General features: G+C 33.9%; 1 protein-coding gene across 3 annotated transcripts in view; it reads right to left on the bottom strand.

Moving 5' to 3' along the window:
• Positions 1–2,910: 2,910 nt before the first annotated feature.
• The window catches only part of lft (Limb expression 1 family member lowfat), a 223,605-nt gene continuing 207,427 nt past the window's right edge, over positions 2,911–19,088 (bottom strand). For all 3 annotated transcript variants that reach the window (XM_090405700.1, XM_090405699.1, XM_090405701.1), the window contains exon 4: positions 2,911–8,337. In XM_090405700.1, coding sequence (XP_090261826.1) covers positions 7,924–8,337 — 414 coding nt within the window. In that variant the 3' untranslated portion in view covers positions 2,911–7,923. The remainder of the gene's footprint in view (positions 8,338–19,088) is intronic.

The raw sequence follows: 19,088 nt of genomic DNA, 5'->3' as shown, positions 1-19,088 counted from the left end.
TGGCAGTTTTACTATGGTCAAAGGTAAATCCGTTTTTCACTGAAGCAAAACTTTCGTAGCATAGGTTGTAAATACCTTAAAATTAAATCACATTAAAGATATATCTTTTTAAGAAAATTAATTTCAGTTCTTCCGATGAGCAGACCACAATCTCCATCAAAGATGGTTTTTCCTTTAATCATGACTGGAAGGCTACATAGGAAAACAATTTTAGAATGTGAATGCACGTTTTAAACCCAAGGCGTTTTTTAGGCATTTTCAAATGAGAAAAGCCTTCTGCCTATTAAAACAGAACTGCAATTGCAGGCGACAATCTACTTTATGTTTAGTTATGCCATTTATCAAATGCTTATGTAAATAGTCCAGATACATTCTGTTAGTTCGGTGGCAATTTTGTCATGGAAAAAGTAAACTGTGACAGATTTTGCCGTAAGCGGAATTTTACGATGCAACTTTTGGATCAAAACAATCTTGGGCACCTATGAACTTCGCGGACATTTGTTTTTGCTATTCCAGTGGTATAGCATGGATTAAAAAAGCACGAAGAAAATTATTTTTGTATAGAAACTTGCAAAGGTATAAATCTATGCAAATCTTCCTTAAGGCAGGCCGGTGACTACAACTACCTATACATTACCCACCCGAATCGTTTAATATAACTGATTCAGCCAATTCGGAATAAGCGACGAAGGCAACTCTTTATCGGGATGAAACAAACACAGTGCTTCATTAATAATATAATAATAATGCTCTAATAAGAGATTTTGGATTCTTAACAGATCACAGAATGTATATTAGATTCATTCTTGCTTTAGGGAACCATCTCTTCTCAGTACAGAAGTCTGGAGAATGAATTGAATGCAGCCCTTATGGACGAGCCGCCACTGGTATTGCATCAAACTGTCTAGACTTATATAACTAGTTTTAACGCAAATATTTTCGCCTTCGACTGAGTTCTAACCTCGTAATGACTTCACTAGAAAATCTCAAACTTCTTGATAAAGTGAAGTACATATAAATAAATCAATTGTGTTCTTTAAGATTTTAAACTTTCTCTGTATACTTCTCGGACGGCAAATTCGTTTATAGGAAAATGCTTCGTTTTATTTGTGAATAGGATACCAGAGCTCATAATCAGCACAAGATTAGTGGCTAAGGAGCGAAAACTTCATTTAAAGTCGAAGAAATATTCTTGGTCAGAGTTTAGTGGATTCAAATGTAGTTCGTTTGCCAGCGCTTCGTACAAACCAAAATTTATTTATGGGTTAATAAATAAAACAATCTGTGACAGTATCAGACACGGATGAGGAATATTTTAAGTGAATTATTACAAATTTCCAATATTTCCAACCCCCCCCCCCCCACAGAAAAGATATTTTTGTAAGGTCAGAAATAAACTTAACTGCTGAACAGTTTTAAGAGCATTTGTAAAGAAGCAGCATCAACTGTAATAGAAAAAACCATATCTTCTGATCGATAGATATCTCGATTTCGAACTCATAGCATGAAGGATTATCTGAAATAGATTTTAATATAAGCTTCATGGTTTAGTTTTTGCACTAGCATTGGGAGTACTTTCATAAACAAGAATAATGGTCACAGAAATATGCGAAGGTTTTACCAGATATATATAAAAAAAAACAAAAAAAAAAAACGGGGAAAATATTCTAGGGACACTGTAATCGTAACTGTTCTGAGTTAAGGGAGAAAAAATATATCAGTATTTTTAATCAAATTTTTCCATTTTTTTCCAGTGCATTTTATGAAACAGTGCTTATTTAGGTTTTCAGTTTAAAATATATTTTGAGAAAATAAAGAAACACCTATTATATTTTTACATTTTCCAATTTATGAAAAATCCTTGTATTGAAAGGAAATCCATTTCAGATTAAGGTTTGTATTTGAACCTAATACCCATATAATGTAACGTAACTGATCTCATCGTTCTCCCTTTCAATAAGCACTTAAGTTTCTGAAATGCGTGAGCTGCTCACAAAAGGTGAAACTTCCACAAAACGCTAGGACTGGCTTTGTGTCATCCTAACATTTTGTATCACTTTTTGAAGTCTTGAGCGCTGACACTCATGGCATCCAAGTGAGAGTCAAAGATTTAAATAGACAGCGTGGCCTTCCTTCTCCCTGAAGCTTGAAAACAAATTTGATTGCTACAATCGTTAGCTATATGTAAAATTTGCTATCTTAACACGTCGTGTCCAGCTTAACAGTTGGATTAGTATTAACAAGAAATATTTATTACTTCAAAATGTATTTAATGAATGCAAATGACATCGATAAATAATCGAAGATAAACTGATACAAATATTTATTTCATGTTGCTAAGTTTTTGGCTATTTTCGTATATACCACTACAAAAACCAGAGGATAGTTTCAGATTAATAAAATCATTATCTGTCTGATGAGCTCACAGACGATACAATATATGTTTCGTATGTTTTGCAAATGTGCATTTTTTTTAAAGTGATAAGCCCTCTTTTCAAGCAAATCTCGCAGATTAGAAGATAAGCATGTAGAAATGCCGACGAACTGCACCAAATGAAAGAAACTGCATCACCGACTAATATAAATGCTTGCTATATCTCTAAAGTGTATGTACACCAAGATGTGCAACCGAATTTTTAATTCATCACGCAAGTCACCTGTAGTGTTCAAAATTTGTGAAAAAAATGACAAAACTTGTAAGAAACTTGTATATATTAGTTTATTGGAAAATTTTGGTGCACATTATGAACATAATGTAAATTAATCTGAGACTACTGAAGTAAATGAAGCTCGCTAATCTCAGAAAAGATTAGTTCTACAAAAAAAAGAGTAATTTTTGATAAAAAGAAATGCGTTACAATGTAAAACTAAAAAAAAAAAAAAAAAAAAGATTGTGATCAGTGTTGAATCCAGGCGGAATCAGTAGCATTTATAAAGTCTCAAAAATTTTATAAGCTTTGCATTTAAAAAAAATATATATACATATATATTTTTTATTTTTGTGGCGCGCGCGCTCACACATACGGATGTGGGGGGGGGGGGAGGAATCCTTTCTTCATAAAAACAGATTTTATGACAGCTTATCATATCGGAGAAGAATCAGTACTGTGTGAGTGAATGCCGTTGGATTCAACGCTGACTGTGCTTGAGAAACAATGAAATAGCTGATATTACAGAAAATGCTTTATTAAATATTTCCATAAAATATTTCTTAATAGTAATAAAGCAGACAAAATATTTCCAATCAGATTTTATTTACCTTCCGATTATTAATAAAAACAAGAAGCCCACACAAGAAGCCTTTTGGAAGAAGTCCATTACGATGGCAGACTTGTATGTGAATGTTTTTGAAGTATGATGGAGTTTTCAAATGCTTTTGATGCAGATGATGGAAAATAATGAAAACAATGAAGAGCATTATGAACATACTAACAGAGACTAAATGATTCCTAGTTTATAACCCATGAAGCAGTAAAAAAGAGATGCACAGGATTTTAAGAATATACAAACAAATCAAATAAAAGCAGCAACACCATATCAGTAATTACGTCAGTAATCATCCAAATATTAAGCGTCTATGTATAAAAATGCATGCTTCTAATGTACATTTAATAAAAAATAAATGCTTAGCATGAGCCCAAAGAATATAACGTCATCCATTAAAGATGGCACTGAACTCGATGCCAGATAAACGGATGTTTTCAACTTGAAGCGAAAATACATTACTGATTGGATACGATCAACAACGGAGATCAACCAAGAAAATTTATTCCTTATTACTGCATTAACCTTCATAATGGCAAGTCCATCTTAATCTCTCTCTCTAGATGCGAACATATCAAATAGAAAACACTTTTGTATTCGACAAACGCAATTACTTTTAACTACTGCAATTTTACTGTGGGGTTTTAAATAGTGATGTCAAAAGTTATCAGCATAAAGAATAATCACACAAGCAGAATAAAATGAGTTTTCTGTGCATGAACTCAAACTTCGAAAAGTAAATCACATTCTAAAGTATACGTGATCATTGAACGAATACAGTATCAGCCAAATTATTAGAGTGAAATTATTATGTTATAATATGCCAGTTATTGTAAGAATTCTTACAAACACTCAACACAATTAGTATTACTAAACTCTGCACGACAGACGATTTTCAAATATTTTAGCTCCGCCACTTTACAACTAGCATGTTATTTTTCCAAATACTGTACTACTTATCGATACCCGTTCTAAATATATTTCTGGACCTCAAAAATCTATTTAATGAATATATTTTCGAGATTATCGTGGAATAATAGTATCAAGATATCATACTTCATAATCTTAATTTTGCCAGTAAAATAAGGAGGGTTGCCCTATATTTTTCACATTCTCTCTCGGATGATATCAGCAGTTTTTAAGTGATGAGAATGCATTAAGTTTAAGTAGTTTTTGCACTATATGGTGCCGTGCCTCTCTACACCGTCAAAGTTTGAGAAAACTCGTTTCCCTATAGCTGATACCGTATTTCATCTTTTATACTTTTCACAGATGAAACATGACCTAACTAAGCCTGAGCTTACAGTTATAAGTATCAAACATTTTGTTCGAATCGATTTTGATTTTCGTGCATCCCATCTTGAACTTTTCCCCCCCTTTAACTTTTTCCTGATATCATTTGAGATTTGCAATCCCTGCCTCTAAAAGCATCTTTTGAAAATATTTTTTAAATCAATTATATCAATTTCCATTCGAAGAAACAAATGAACCATCTGTTTCTCATACTAGTAAGATGCTAAGGAGTAGCCATCCCCTGCTGTATAACATTCGCTTTCTTAAAAGCTCATTTAATATGACAACATAGTCAAAAACACTGTCCAGTATTCATCATTTCTTGTTAAATTGATTACATTAATTTTGTAGTGCAAATAAACAAATCCAATTTGGAAATAATCGAGACCGTTCACTTACGTGGAAAAAAACACAAAAAAACTTAAAATAGAAAAGCATCTTCAGCATCAACTGATAAGCGTACACGTATAGTAGAAAATTCAATAATGCCATATCAGATCATGAGATTCAATCGCACCACAATAGCCACATAAATAATACTAATATACCGGTACGTGTGATATACAGAAGATGAGTAGCAGCACTACTTCCTATAATATTTCTATAAAGTATCTCCTCTGAGCGCTTCTCTGTGGGAAAAAACTAAGACCCCGTTCTGCCTGAAAATCTACGGATGTGCGTCGAGATTCAAGAATTCTAGTAACACACCTTTAAGACATGGGGATGGACATATACGACTGACTGGCCTAAAACTGAATCAAAGGCACCAAAAGGGAAGATGGCCCGTTACGTTTTTTTTTTTATTTTTATGAAAATAAGAAAGTGAAGTCATCCATTCCGGAATGGAAAGCATTCACAAGCTAGGGTGAATGCTATAGAAGAGATAGACCGAAATGTTCCATAAAATAACTACGCAGTATTGAGGAAATAGGGGTCCGCATAACTGTTTTATATTCGCTGGTAAAATTTATTGTCCTATTGAATCCAGCTTAGAAATTCCGCGGCTTTTGTTCCAGTTCATACTGAAGATGCCCGTGAAACATGGGTTCTATGATATTTAATAATTATTTTTATCCGTGTCAATTATTTTCCTATTGACTATCTTTCCCTTCGTACACAAACAAATTTGATTCATATCAGTTATTTGCCGGCCCGGATGGCAAAGTGGTTAGCATTTCTGCTCTCCAACCAACAAGCTTCCATTTCGAATTCCACTGTGCGCATGGGCATTTGCGACTGCCTTTAGGTGGGAGATGAATTTAAATTTCCTACTCAATAGAGGCCTAAAGCAGCTAGAAAAAGATCTGTTTGATCTTTAGAGCAGAGTTTACAGATAATGTTAAAAAAAAAAAACAGCTCACCCACTTTACTAATGTATTCTAAGGGCTATAATCTTACAGTTACATAAAAACTGTGGTTATGGGATTAAGCTAAAAATTAAGATAAATTACTTCAACTTCGCAATTAGTTATTTATTCACGCACTAAATTTTGCGAGTAGAGGTCTGTTTAGATATAGATTTGATTAATACTTCTCTTGTAAAACTTACAAAAACATCCTCTTAGCGTATCAAAAAATATCCACGTTCAAACTTAACCGGAAAATAACATAATACTGAAATAACCATTTCTTTGTTATGTCAAAACACAAATATATAAAATGGGATAATTCTAATAATTTGGCCACTCACTGTAAATATCCATGAAGCTGTGATTATTATACTGAAAAACTAGACATGACAAATTCTTCCTTTGTTTCTGTTAAAATGTTCTTGTTTCAGTTATCAATGAAAATAGCAGAGAATAAATAAAATGTCCACTGGCAGTACTAAAAATATGCTATAGGTTCTAACGTTTTTCTGGAGTGGAATTGACAGAAAACAAGATAAATAAAAAGGCACATTCTGGATGTTCAGCATGATCTTCTAGGAATACATTACTCGATTTTCGCAGAAAATTTCGGAGAATATCAGTCCACCACTTGCAAATATAGTGACTACCGTGCAGCATAACATGCTAATATAAGAGAAAATCGATAAACAAAATTAACAGAATCCTTGTTTAAGCTGACTTATAACTCACTATTAAAAACGGATTTGAAAATATTTTCTCCAGTAGTCTATGGAAATGGCTTCGACGAACCTCATTATTTGAGTAATGCTTTTTATCACTAACATAGAACACTTCCTTCAATACTAATTTTAACAGCATTAAGTTAAACATTAAACAGATTCGAAGAATGCTTCAAAAAAGGTTTTCAACTTATATGTAGCAATAATGAATTCTCTCTCTCTCTCTTTTTTTTTTTTTTTTTTCAATTCAGAAAGTTTTGCTTCTTCACATTTTATTCATTTAGATATATTCAATCCTTCAAAATGAAAGTTCCAATCATCTAGTGGAAGACAGAATTTAAACGATAACAAAAATAAATGGCAAAAGTATGAATACTGCAAATTGTGAAGTATGTACAGGTGTATTAAAAGAACTTATGCGATCACGGACACAATTAATAGAAAATAAACTTATTAAATACAGACTATCACAGTGGAAAGTATGTTGCTTTGCATATCGATCTAGCAACGATCACAGAGAAAAGAATGACTCTATACCTTGCCCACCTACTTTTACAACAGCTGTTTTAGCATAAGTTCTGGACATTCCAATTATAGCATTTACACATGTGAATAATTTATACAAGTAATTTCTATTCTTCTAATTTCCAGGTCAGCTGTCTAGAATGGGGGGGGGGGGGAATCACAACAATCACCTTTTTCCCACTGAGAAGCACAATGAACATTAAAAAAAGCAATTCTGTTTTCTGTGGTTATCGGGTTTTAGTTGACCGAAGGATGGCACCAGACGAGTTACTTCAACAACTATGCGATTGAAGCAAATGCCTTGCAACTGGACAACTACCAAAAAAAAAAAAAAAGTGGAGTGCACTACAAATAAGCTAGAGAATTTCTTTTCATAGCCGTAGAAATATTTTAACAAATAATTCATTAAACACATTGCCTCTCAGATTTCAAGAAAAGAGACTTTAAATACAGTAAGTTTCACTGCTGATTTAAGAGGGATGGTCTGAGAAAATAATCTGTTGTTTTTAACTGAATTCAAGTTATAAATACTTTGCACTTCCTAGGAGGAACAAATTGGCTGCACACAGCACTGCTAAATTAACTTAATCTATTCACATTTCTTCGAAATGTGAGAGTGATGCTTAGTGTGTACTATATATACGGCACCTCGGACAGCAGCAATAGCGGTGAAGCAAACTCACTGCTAAATGGCACTAGTATTTTCCTGCAGGCACAGGGCGTAGTATGTACATTATTTACAACGTATGACCAGGTGAAGCAAGAAGCTTTTAGCTCAGTCCATTGACTGTGTTTACTTGATTGCAAGCTAACATGAGAATATCTCTTTTTTCTTTGGGAAACCTCAGTTCTCGTCCTGCTAAACGTGCGCCTTCCAGTTCTCTCTCGGCATTGGATAATTCTCTCGCTATCATGCCCAAACTTTCTTGTTCTCGTGCTATCCAGTCGAGAGCCATCTGAGAACGCATGTCGTCGTCCAGAGTACGATGAGAGTAATGCGCCACCACTTCTTGACGAGAACATTGTCGCTCCCGCATCGCTTTTAAACTGCCGTTCCAGTGTAACAATTGAAAGACAGTCATAAGCTCCTGGAACTCCAACATAGTTCGCCTCTTGTTGGCTTCTAGCATGAAACGAAATGCTTCGATACCACTGTTAGTTCGATCTGCATCTTCAGAATTACCCTGAAAACAATAAAAAAAGATCCGATATTTGTTACCAATAATTCTCAATAAACATACACAGTACATAAATATAATAATGTAAACATGGATATAATAGCTTTAAGACAAACAAGTATACTGACAAAGCTATAAATATAGCACAAATTCAATATATGAAAGATTGAAATTAATCTAGCAACTCAATCTATATATAATCTTTGCCTTTCCCTCTCCTCTGGCTGGCCAAAAATACCAAAATATTAAAATAAAAAAATATTTAGGTAGACAGCGCCTATGGAGTCAAATTATGAAAGACGTTAAATGTTTAAGATTATGAAGGGCACTACTGTAAATATTTAATTTTTCTTTTAAATCGTGCATAATTAAATCGAACACAATAAAACGATTACTTTACTATAAATAAGTTTTAGAATAATTAATTTTGGTGATTATATCTAAATAACGTTCACTTATTCCATTAAATGAAAAAAATGTACACATTAAAGCGGTGCTTAGCCCCCCCCCACTCCCTCCCAATCTAGTAATTATTTGACAAAAGATAACTGACACCGAGTTTAATAAAAGATAGTTAAACCGACTAGTCTAGTCACATATGCTAGTAGCTTCTTCTGGGTTAGGAAGAAGAAAAGAATTTACAATAATAAGATTATTGTAATTTCTTTTCTTCTTCCTAACCCAGAAGAAGCTGCTAGCATACGTGGCGAAAGTAGTCGGTTTAACCAACTTTATCACAAGTTATTAAACCCAGTGTCAGGTATCCTTTGTCACATTCTTTTTTTAGTCGAAAAATCTACACACTCATCACGTACACATTTATCTGATCTTTGGCCACCCATCTGTAGGTGGATCCGAAGTTCTATTATTGACTAAATATAATATTGCGTTCTAGGATTTTTATGAACGCAAACATGTGTGAAGAATGCTTTTAATTAAAATGAGAAAAAAAAGTTCATCATAAGATCAAATATATCTTGCAAAAACTAACAATTTTCTAACTATTACGCAATGTTTTATGCCACCACACATGACAAAGAAATTCTTAAAGCCTGCGAGTTTTATGTTTCATCTTTGTCTTAAGCAAATAACGTGAATAGAAAATGAGTTGTGTGTTCTAAAGAACAGTTTCTTAAAGAAGTAAAGAAAAACAAAATGACAATTTAAGTCAAGCTATTAGTCATGCATGAAAATGGAATATCTTGCATCGCCATAAAATAGCTGCTTTGCTTATGCATGTAAGGAGGAGTGGCGTAACCAAAGCTATTTCGAATTAAAGGCTGGAGATTTCACAACGTCGGCAAGGTAACGAAAATAAAACAGCATTCTTCAGTTACACAATTTCATTATTTGTAATAATACACAAGCTTCAAGCAGTCCCTACACTATATATATATATATATATATATATATATATATATATATATATATATATATATATATATATATATATATATATATATATATAGTGTAGGGACTGTTAGAACAACTTGAAAAAATACAACGTTTTTTATGTATCAATTATGTGTGGCAATTTTTACCTGTAATTTCCAGTTTTTTTTAGATACTTCAATGTTTATTACTATTCTTTTCCTTTATGAATACCTGAGGAAGGCTGTTATAAGCCGAAACAAGTTTTATTATTTTCATTAAAATCTTTATAAGTTATCTCTTTTTTTTAAGTAATTAAATCTATGTTTAAAATATATATATATATATATATATATATATATATATATATATATATATATATATTAAAGATTACATACACTTGTAAATTAATTCTAACATTTGGTAATAAAATCACCAACAAACTTTAAAACATTGTCACTCCCAGTAAAAACAGCGATTTCACAATTTACTCCACTCGGCTGGTCTGCAAACTTTACATAAAATCTGAAACAATCTAATTTTTGAACAAAAAATTTAATTCGATTTCTACCCACAGAAATAACTCGCATCTCATGTGTCCTATGTTTATTTATCATTCCCAGCGCCAATTTTTTTTTTTCAAATATAAATTATGATCCTTATAAAATAAATTTATTTTATTAAGTTCTTAATTTATTTTTTAAATCGAGACAGATCTGGCATTATAAATTTTTATTATGTAAACGAAACAACATTAAGTTGGCTGCAAAACTAGAATCGGAGGATCGTTTCATTTATGTCCACTTAGTTTTTTTAAAGTGGATTTTTTTTTTTTTTTAACAAGCATTACATTGCTAAAGAATGTAGAAATAAAGCTCACAAAACTTAATATTATTATTATTATTACTGACACCTCCAAGGAGTCCGAAGACTCATCGCGGGAGGACATCTAAAACTGTCTCAACTACTACACCGAACCTCTACTACGAATCAACGCCATCTACCGCCCACCTCCACCACTACCACAACTAGTATTTTTTGTCTGTAAATTGCGTGTGTTCTGAAGGGCCGATCTGTCTGTATGTGGGATGAAAAACCCGAGTTTCCGGGAGAAAAAACCCTGCTAATATCACTTGTTAATACTGTAAGTAGTTCAAACATACGTATTTATCTACAGGCATGTCTCATAAAAGGGAAAAATTGAAATTCTAGATCGTACAACAGCTTTGACATTTTTGAAGACATGGTTTCACTGTAAACCGAGGCACTTCAAGTATTCCTTATAGTAATAAATAATAACAAATATTTTCATTACTAGGTAAAAAAAAAGTTCTCACACATTATTGAAAGTGACGGCCATAAGCTTGTTAAAAAGTAAATCATTTTCGTCCAGATTTACAAACAGCATCTGATTAAATAGAAAAGAAGGTCGCTGTCAATAATAAATACCAAAAATAATTTATCTGATAATACGGATGATCAAGAACAGCAGTGAAGCTTCCAATAGTCGTATTTTTTTAAAGTGAAATAATGTTACATTCATCCATAACAGATGACTACCAGAAAGGATGATACTTAGTCAAATAATAATCCGATGAGGAAGTTCTTATACAAACAAACCGAATTTTTGAATCAAAAGGGAACCTCCGTAGTGCTGCATTGAAGGAGAAATTCAGATGAGTCACGCTATGCTTTTCAAGCACTGCATCAAAATTGATTTAATATGCAGAACACTAGCATTTTTATAGTTTTCCAGTACAGAAACGCACGCTGGACATTTATTGAAAGTGTGCACTAGTTTCTTAATGAAATCAGCCAAGAACTATCTGGTTTGAGATAGAACACAAAAATAAGGACGGTTTCAGTTACGAGGAGTAACAGAACTTTTATTCCTCCTTTGGGGAATTAAAATGCATTGAGGAGAAGGATTCGTTAAAACACTCGAAGAACAACAGATATCAATCAAAACCCTTACTCCAAGGAAGAGTTTTGGGCAACACGAGCAAGTATGTAGAGTGAGTTATGATGTAGCAGCAATATCCCCCCCCCCACATCCAAACCCAAAATATTTCATGTTACTTCAAATTTATTTCACTAAGTGACATTAATATGAAACTTGCACAACAGTGATTTTGAAGCCTTTACTAGTTCTACGAGCTAAAATTTCTATCAGTACGGTTTTTTTAAAGTTTACTTAAAAAAAAAAACCGTACTGTTTCAGTGATTATTTTTGGAAGAGAGGAAGGATCTTCAGATCTTTAAAATAGTCAGTCATTCATAGAAATGCAGATCCAACAGAAATTAAGAACACTCAAATTCTATGTGGTTTTGCAAACTTATCTTTCCAGATATTCCAGTGTTCTTGATATAAAAGGGGAGTAATGATTTCTGTCAAGTGTAGATATTTCGATTAAGCTGCTTTATCCCTAGAAGGATCTGTACTGCTCTTTCAGTGGATAACACATAAGTACTATTGCAAAACATTTCACATGAAAAACAAGTTTATACATGACTTGTAAATTAAATTTAATTCATCTACGGTTGAAAACGCTGTCCTATTTGTAATCCTCTCCCTTCTACGTGGAGGTACAAATGACTATTCCATTGAAAAGGCAATGAACAAAGAACACTTCTCTAAATGATCATCGACAAATAATCATTTGCCGATGATCACGTAGCGATGCGCTCGCACCATTGCCGTCGGTGTTTGATTTTGGAAACCATCCTATGATAGCTTCTCGCCCAAATAAAACGAATGAAATAGATTTCACCACAAGCTCTTACTGGTTCTCTATATCGCAGAAATGAGTCTAGCGCATAATCGTCAATTGGGCTACTGCTGTTGGAAAACTTGCTCACGTGAAGGTTAACTGAATGGCATAAGCATATCCCACCTCGAGTTTTTCATTTCCCCGGTAGAATTTTTTTTAGTAAGTTCCTGCTATACACGTATTTTGAATCATCCAATTAAATAAGCTGCTGCATCAGCTGGCATTGGACTCGATCATCTTGGCGCGTTATAAAACATAATTCGAACAAGCCGAATGCCTTTAATGACAACTAATTAGAATGGTTTTAAAAATATGGAACCCACGTCTTTTTAAAACGCTTGATTGATTTCTCTTGATCAAATAGTTTTATCGAGTACATTCAAGTTCACTATATATATGAATTCGTAAGATTAATAATTTATTTGCGCACACTTATTTCTTAAGTTAGAAATATCAATTTTAAAACATCAAATAATTCAGCAGAAATTGCTTTTTTTGTGATAATTTTTCTAAAAAAATAGTTTTTGACGAATTTGACTAGACCGTTTCAGATCATTCCACAGTGAATATGTAACAGATGAAATGATCGAGGACTATTACGAAAAAAGGCTGGGTTCGCAATATTCTTGCATGATGCCATCTATTCCCACCGCAATCAAACCTGCGGCCGTCTGCAGCTGATATACTTTGATATTTTCATTCGTAACATTTGGCTTTTAAGAAATCAAGCTACTGCTCATAACAGGCTTTAATATGCAATGGTAAATCGATTAATTTATCAATGTTTAATGTGGTGGCGTTCGACTCCAAGATTTGTATTGTTAACATTTTACTATTATGAAATAACTTATCATATTGAGCTTGCGATTTCTATTAATATAGCAACACTATTTCTTAATAAAAATCTATTCTTAATTAATACTTACTAAATGTATTAATTTTACTCTCGTCTCCCACGTTAGGATGTGTGATTCTATTGTTACTAAACGGCAGAACTTCTCTTCCCTGCGCGTTGTCCGAAAACTATTTCATAAGGAATAGTCTTATGCAATAAAATAAATTTACAATAGAGCTTACTTGTTCATAGAAAACGGGTTTGCATAGTTAATTTTCCAAACCTATTCATCAATGCCTCATTAAGTCAGGTATTCAATTAGAATGAACAAAAATACAAAAAAAAAAAAAAAGGATATCTGATCAACACCCTACTTTATTATTTTGTTCAATGCATATTTTCACGATCTGCTAATTTCCCTAAGACGATTTAATCAAGCCTGATTAGTTCATTTTCCATAGAAGCTGGCAGCACTGCTTTTGAACTCGTGATAAGTGACCAATCAGCGTCAAATGTCAACGGATGGGCGTACAAAAACATTTTTCAGTTGCCTATTTAGGGGTTGTATTTCAAGAATAATCGGAATGAGTCATAAACACGAAGTTAATACTGTTCGTTGAGAAATATAGAAGCGTAAGATCAATCATCGTGGCACACATCACTGGTAGCGTTCAACAGGATCATGAAATATAGTATACGTTAGGACAAGCTGATTTGAAAAGTATGATCGGAAAGCGGTAGCAATTCGTATTATGCTGGTCCTAATTAATGAGGAAACTAATTCTTATTTGCCTCTAATAGTATTTTATTATTTATGAAGTTGTGAAGCCATCTACATAAGGTTATCTGCGTAGGTTTTAAGCTTAGCGATTCGGATAAGTTTGGACAGTACTTACTGAATGAACTAAAATGTTAATAATCACGAACATTAAGTTCATTATTCAGAAGCAGATAAAGAACAGGTTCCTTATAATTCAAATTATCACGTTAGTACTGTGTTCAACCAGTCACCATGGTGCAGAGCACAGAATTGTCCAGAATGTCGATATGACCAGGCATCCAAATCTTAAGGACACTAAGACAAGATTTGGCTACGTGGTCCAAACCAAAACAATCGTCTTCCTATTCCATCACAACACATACTTAACAGATGCAGCATTGCTGGTAAATATTTTCCATGTAAGTTATCATACTCAAACAAGCTGATTTGAGGTGTGTCTGTACTGTGATTCATGTCAATTCGGCACTTCACCGCGCATAGCGAACACGAGTAATTTTGAATGACTGGTTGTTAAGGTCAAGCCAATTCATGCTATCCAATAAATGTATCATGTGTAAATTGAGTGTTGTCTGGTAGGTTTGCATGCTACACGGTACGAAAGAACCTTACTACCTCCGCGTGAAGCTAGCTAACTCATCTTTAGCTGAAAGGTTCCTCTTAGTAAAGTTCTTATTGTACTAATCTCTCCAACCAAAGAAAATTCGCCGCTATCTGCGGTGATAGTGGTAGGCATATAAGCTAGCCAGCTCGACTGAGTGGTTAATGTAACATTCTTCAACCAACAGGCTGCGGGTTCGAATCCTAACATGGGCATGGATGTTTACGATTACTTTCAAGTGGGAGATGAATTTTATTATCCGGTGTGAGCCCACAGCCCTGCTCATTAGAGGTATGAAGATGAAAAAGAAAAAAAGGTGTGTTTGGTCGCTAAAGAAGGGGTTCCAGGGCTATGTAAGAATAATACAAATAAAGAAATAAAATAATAACAAAATTCCTTAGCCCGCCCACAGTACTGATGTACTAGGTTTACAACTTTTCATAGGTGAAAAAGCAAAAAACACTTTTCCCATAGAAATCATGGTTATGAAATGTTCTTGGACTAACCTCTATAGAGGAACTCTTCGCACCACTCTTATATTTTGTCTTTTTGTGTGATCTTTCTTGGAATTTCTTTCACCAACCACCTTTCAATGATGAGCCACAGCTGACATGTTCTAATTCTGTTTCGCAAAAAGTGATCGAAGAATACCATAACAGCCTATGATCGATTTCCATTACTGCACACAAATGTCATTTAGCTTATACAACTTCCACATAATTTTGCAACACAGTATGTTACAAATATTTATTTATAAATTAGGAGCATACGTAGCTCAGTCCGTTTCGACAACGCCCTTGGGTTGGAAAGACCTGGGTTCGAATGGCGTGAGGAAACTTTATCAGAGCTTTGCCTTAAAGATAATACCCAGTCTCTTACGATGGCGGACGGTTTTTTCTTCCCGAAACTAGAGTTTTTCATCCCTCAAACAGGGAAACCGGCCCTGTGAACACACATGTATAGACAAAACATTTATCGTTAAAGGGATGTGGTAGAGGAATAGCAAGCCCGCTGCATTAAATTGCCTAAAACCTTCTAATTAGAGGACTCAATCGGTCTAAGGGAAAGAGAATTGCATGGATATAAATGAATGTATACTAAAATATGTAAATTTAAATCTACCCGCAGGGATGAGATCTGAGATCTAACAGTGATGTTTTCCTCCAAGGACGATTCCTCAAACTTCGTTCCACTTTGCCCCACGTGCGTTCAATTCGAGGCTGTGAGCTGGCTGGTCCGTTCCTTTATTTATGCTGAATAACAGCAAACTTTATAGTATAAGAAAAAAAGGCAAACCTGTTTCCAGTTTAAGTAACAACGACATAAATGTGGCTCGTACACAAACCGTTATCAAGTTGGAAATTATTAAGCTCAATTTCACATGCCATTTCAATTCAAAGTGTGTTTGTTCTTACGGCCAATGCAACCAAGGCTGGCAACCAATTTGCCCGTTTTACCGAATGAAAGCCAATTCTAAAGCTATTTGCGTTTATTTGAATCCCATCTACGATGGGGCAAACGCAGATCTAAAGGGCATCGTCGTCACTGACAGACTCTGTAGGTATGTTTTACTGCTAGCCTTTATTTATATATCTTCGTAGAACATCGACATCATTTACATAGCATCTACTTGTTTTTTATGCAATATATTCGCTTCGGGTGGGGAAGGCCTCAAATACTTTCAACAACACAGTGAGTTAGCCAGTCTCATAAAGTGACCGGTTAGCTCACTGTATAATTTAAGGTTCGTTTAAAAAAATATATATATAAATAAATAAAAAAACTGTTCTTATACGTGATCTTGATATCGCTCGATATTACACATATATTTCTTGATGTGATCTGAATATTTCTCACTGAGCTGCCTTCGTTCTTTATTTACAATTTTAATAAGAAATATTAAAACAGAAGCAAACAAACCACAATGTGGGCTTCACCAGCGAAGAAAAATAACTACGGACAAACTGTTCTTTTTCAATTGCGAACAAAGGTGATGCTATGAGTTATTCCACTGACATGCATGGTGCTTAAAAAATTAGCAGTAAACAAACAGTCATTTGGAATATTTAGACAGAGCTAATCAACCTACCGCGACATCCGAATATATAAGAACGCAATTATAACTTGCATCCTGTATTTCAACCAATGTGTATGCGAAAATCTGTTTATAGCGTGTTACTGTAATTGCAATAATACAATTAACAATAGCAGTCAGTATTTATTTTTTGTCTATTGGAAATTTCCCGAATTCAATGGAATTTGATTTCTTTTTTACTCGATACATTTTGGTTAGTGAAGTGTATTCATGTTTAAAGAAAAATGATTTCCTATCGTTTTGAAAATCCATCCGGTCTGCCTATTTTGGGGCCAAATTTATTTCTTAGACTAAATGCACAGGTGATTTTCATAACTTATATTTACATAAATACATAACATTTATGAAAATTACCTGTGCATTTAGTCTAAGAATATAAAAATAAATAAATTTGTAACTGATAAGCAAACATGAATAATTCGAGCGAGTGAATAATTTTACTACCATTACGTGACAGATTCGTGTCTAGATGGAGCATTACTGAAACTACGCCTTTTTATTGTATAGTTTCATCTTTTCATGCGACGAACTTACCGCACCTATTAGTAAACAATCCAACCATTAGAAATTTCGAAGTTCGTTTCATAAATATATTTATGAAATGATTTAGCATAAACTTAAAAAATCTCGAAACTGTTTTTGAATGGCGAGGAGGTTAAATATGATTTCGTTCCGTTATGATGGATAGAAAGATATAAAAAAAGGAAGAGAAAAATTTTTATGATGCTCCCACAGGATTAAATTTCGCCGACATTAAGCTTTTTTTTTTTTTTTTAAGGATTTGATGGAATTTGCGATCGATATGAGAAAGTCAACGAACAATAAAAGTAGGCAAAAGAAAAGCTCAGAGGTACCTCGAAATGAGTTACAAAATCAAATCTCATAAGAACGTGAAGGAGACTGTGGTGGCACCAAGTTATATAGCCACAACGTGACATTTTCTACTGCTGATGTATGGAGTACCCTTTCTGCGATGAGCCCATAAATCTTTGCCCATGTTACATACTAATGCTATTTTAATCTCTGAAGCAAACAAGTTAACACGAACTTACATCCCCATGCTTTAATACGAACTAAAACGTTTGCATAGAAATGAACATGTTAAAACCAGAATGGTTGCCGTGCCTTAGTTATAGCAATTGCAGTGCTATTAATCCCTTATAAGGCCAACCAAATGCTTTTTGGATAAAGAGCAACCACTTCAATTTTTCCAACCACTTCTTGTGGCATTTGTCCAGAGCTGGTGACAAACAAGACACAATGAAGACCGACAGAGAAGAAATCCACAATGGCAATCGTTTATTAGTTGACATGTTTCCAGATAGGAGAAAGTGACTATTAGTCGTCACATATTTCAGAAAGGGCAACAGAACTAATTGAATGACAAAGATTTGTCTTTTCTGCTAGAGAAATATTTGTCGTCAGGAGATAAAAATTGGTATCTGGAAGATACTTGAATCCTCATTGGAGGAATCAGAAAAAGCATAAAAATGTCAGAATAGGTTTTGTTTGGTAGGTTAGAATGCTGCGTGTCTTAAAAGAAAAAAGAGAGAAGTAATGACATGGCCAAGCATGCAAATATCTGCAGAAATTTTACCAAGCAGAAATATAAATTACAGATCAATGTGTGTTTGTGTCAAAAAAGCAAAACTTTATTGGATGTGAAATCAGCTGAAGTCGCTATAGTGCATATGAAAGGAGATGCTGGTAAAAAAAAAACATACAAAAAAAAACGGTATTAATTAAAAAATGAAGGAAAGACGGATACATCTTTCACGCATTCTTTCGTCAAGGAAAAATGAATAACCTGGATGTCAAAAGACAGATCATAAGATGGATGCTTACTTAAAAGGACCTTTATGCAATCTTAAAATGCCTTAGGGAAAACAGTAGCTAAAGCTCACGTCCCGAAACTCTTCCGTGGCATTGGTCCAAAGGCAACATCTCAGGGCATGAAGATACTCCCTGGATTGATAGCTACGAGCTATGAATGAGTAGAGCTAATTTATAATTCAACAATTTCCAGCTAGAAGACAGAAAATGTTTTTTTAATGAAATTCCACAGTAGTTTAGAATGGAAGTATCAGAAGAATAATTCGATATATCGTATTTAAGTATATACATTTCACGGAGAGCATGTGCAGAAGAACCCTGACCAGTCAAAACTGTAAAAATTCACAGATTAATATGCCCGATAATGCAGTAACGCAACTGATTTCTTTAGACTACCAGGCCAGTTAAATCTCGTAGCTTTTGTCAGAAGTTGCCTTATTGCACTCCTTGAAAGACTCAATTCCCGATCTGGA

This window comes from Typopeltis vanoorti, chromosome 15 (assembly GCF_054136105.1).
Source record: "Typopeltis vanoorti isolate ZY-2024b chromosome 15, IOZ_Tvanoo_1.0, whole genome shotgun sequence".
NCBI classification, from domain to species: Eukaryota; Metazoa; Arthropoda; class Arachnida; order Uropygi; family Thelyphonidae; genus Typopeltis; species Typopeltis vanoorti.
This window is presented reverse-complemented; position numbering and strand designations above follow the sequence as displayed.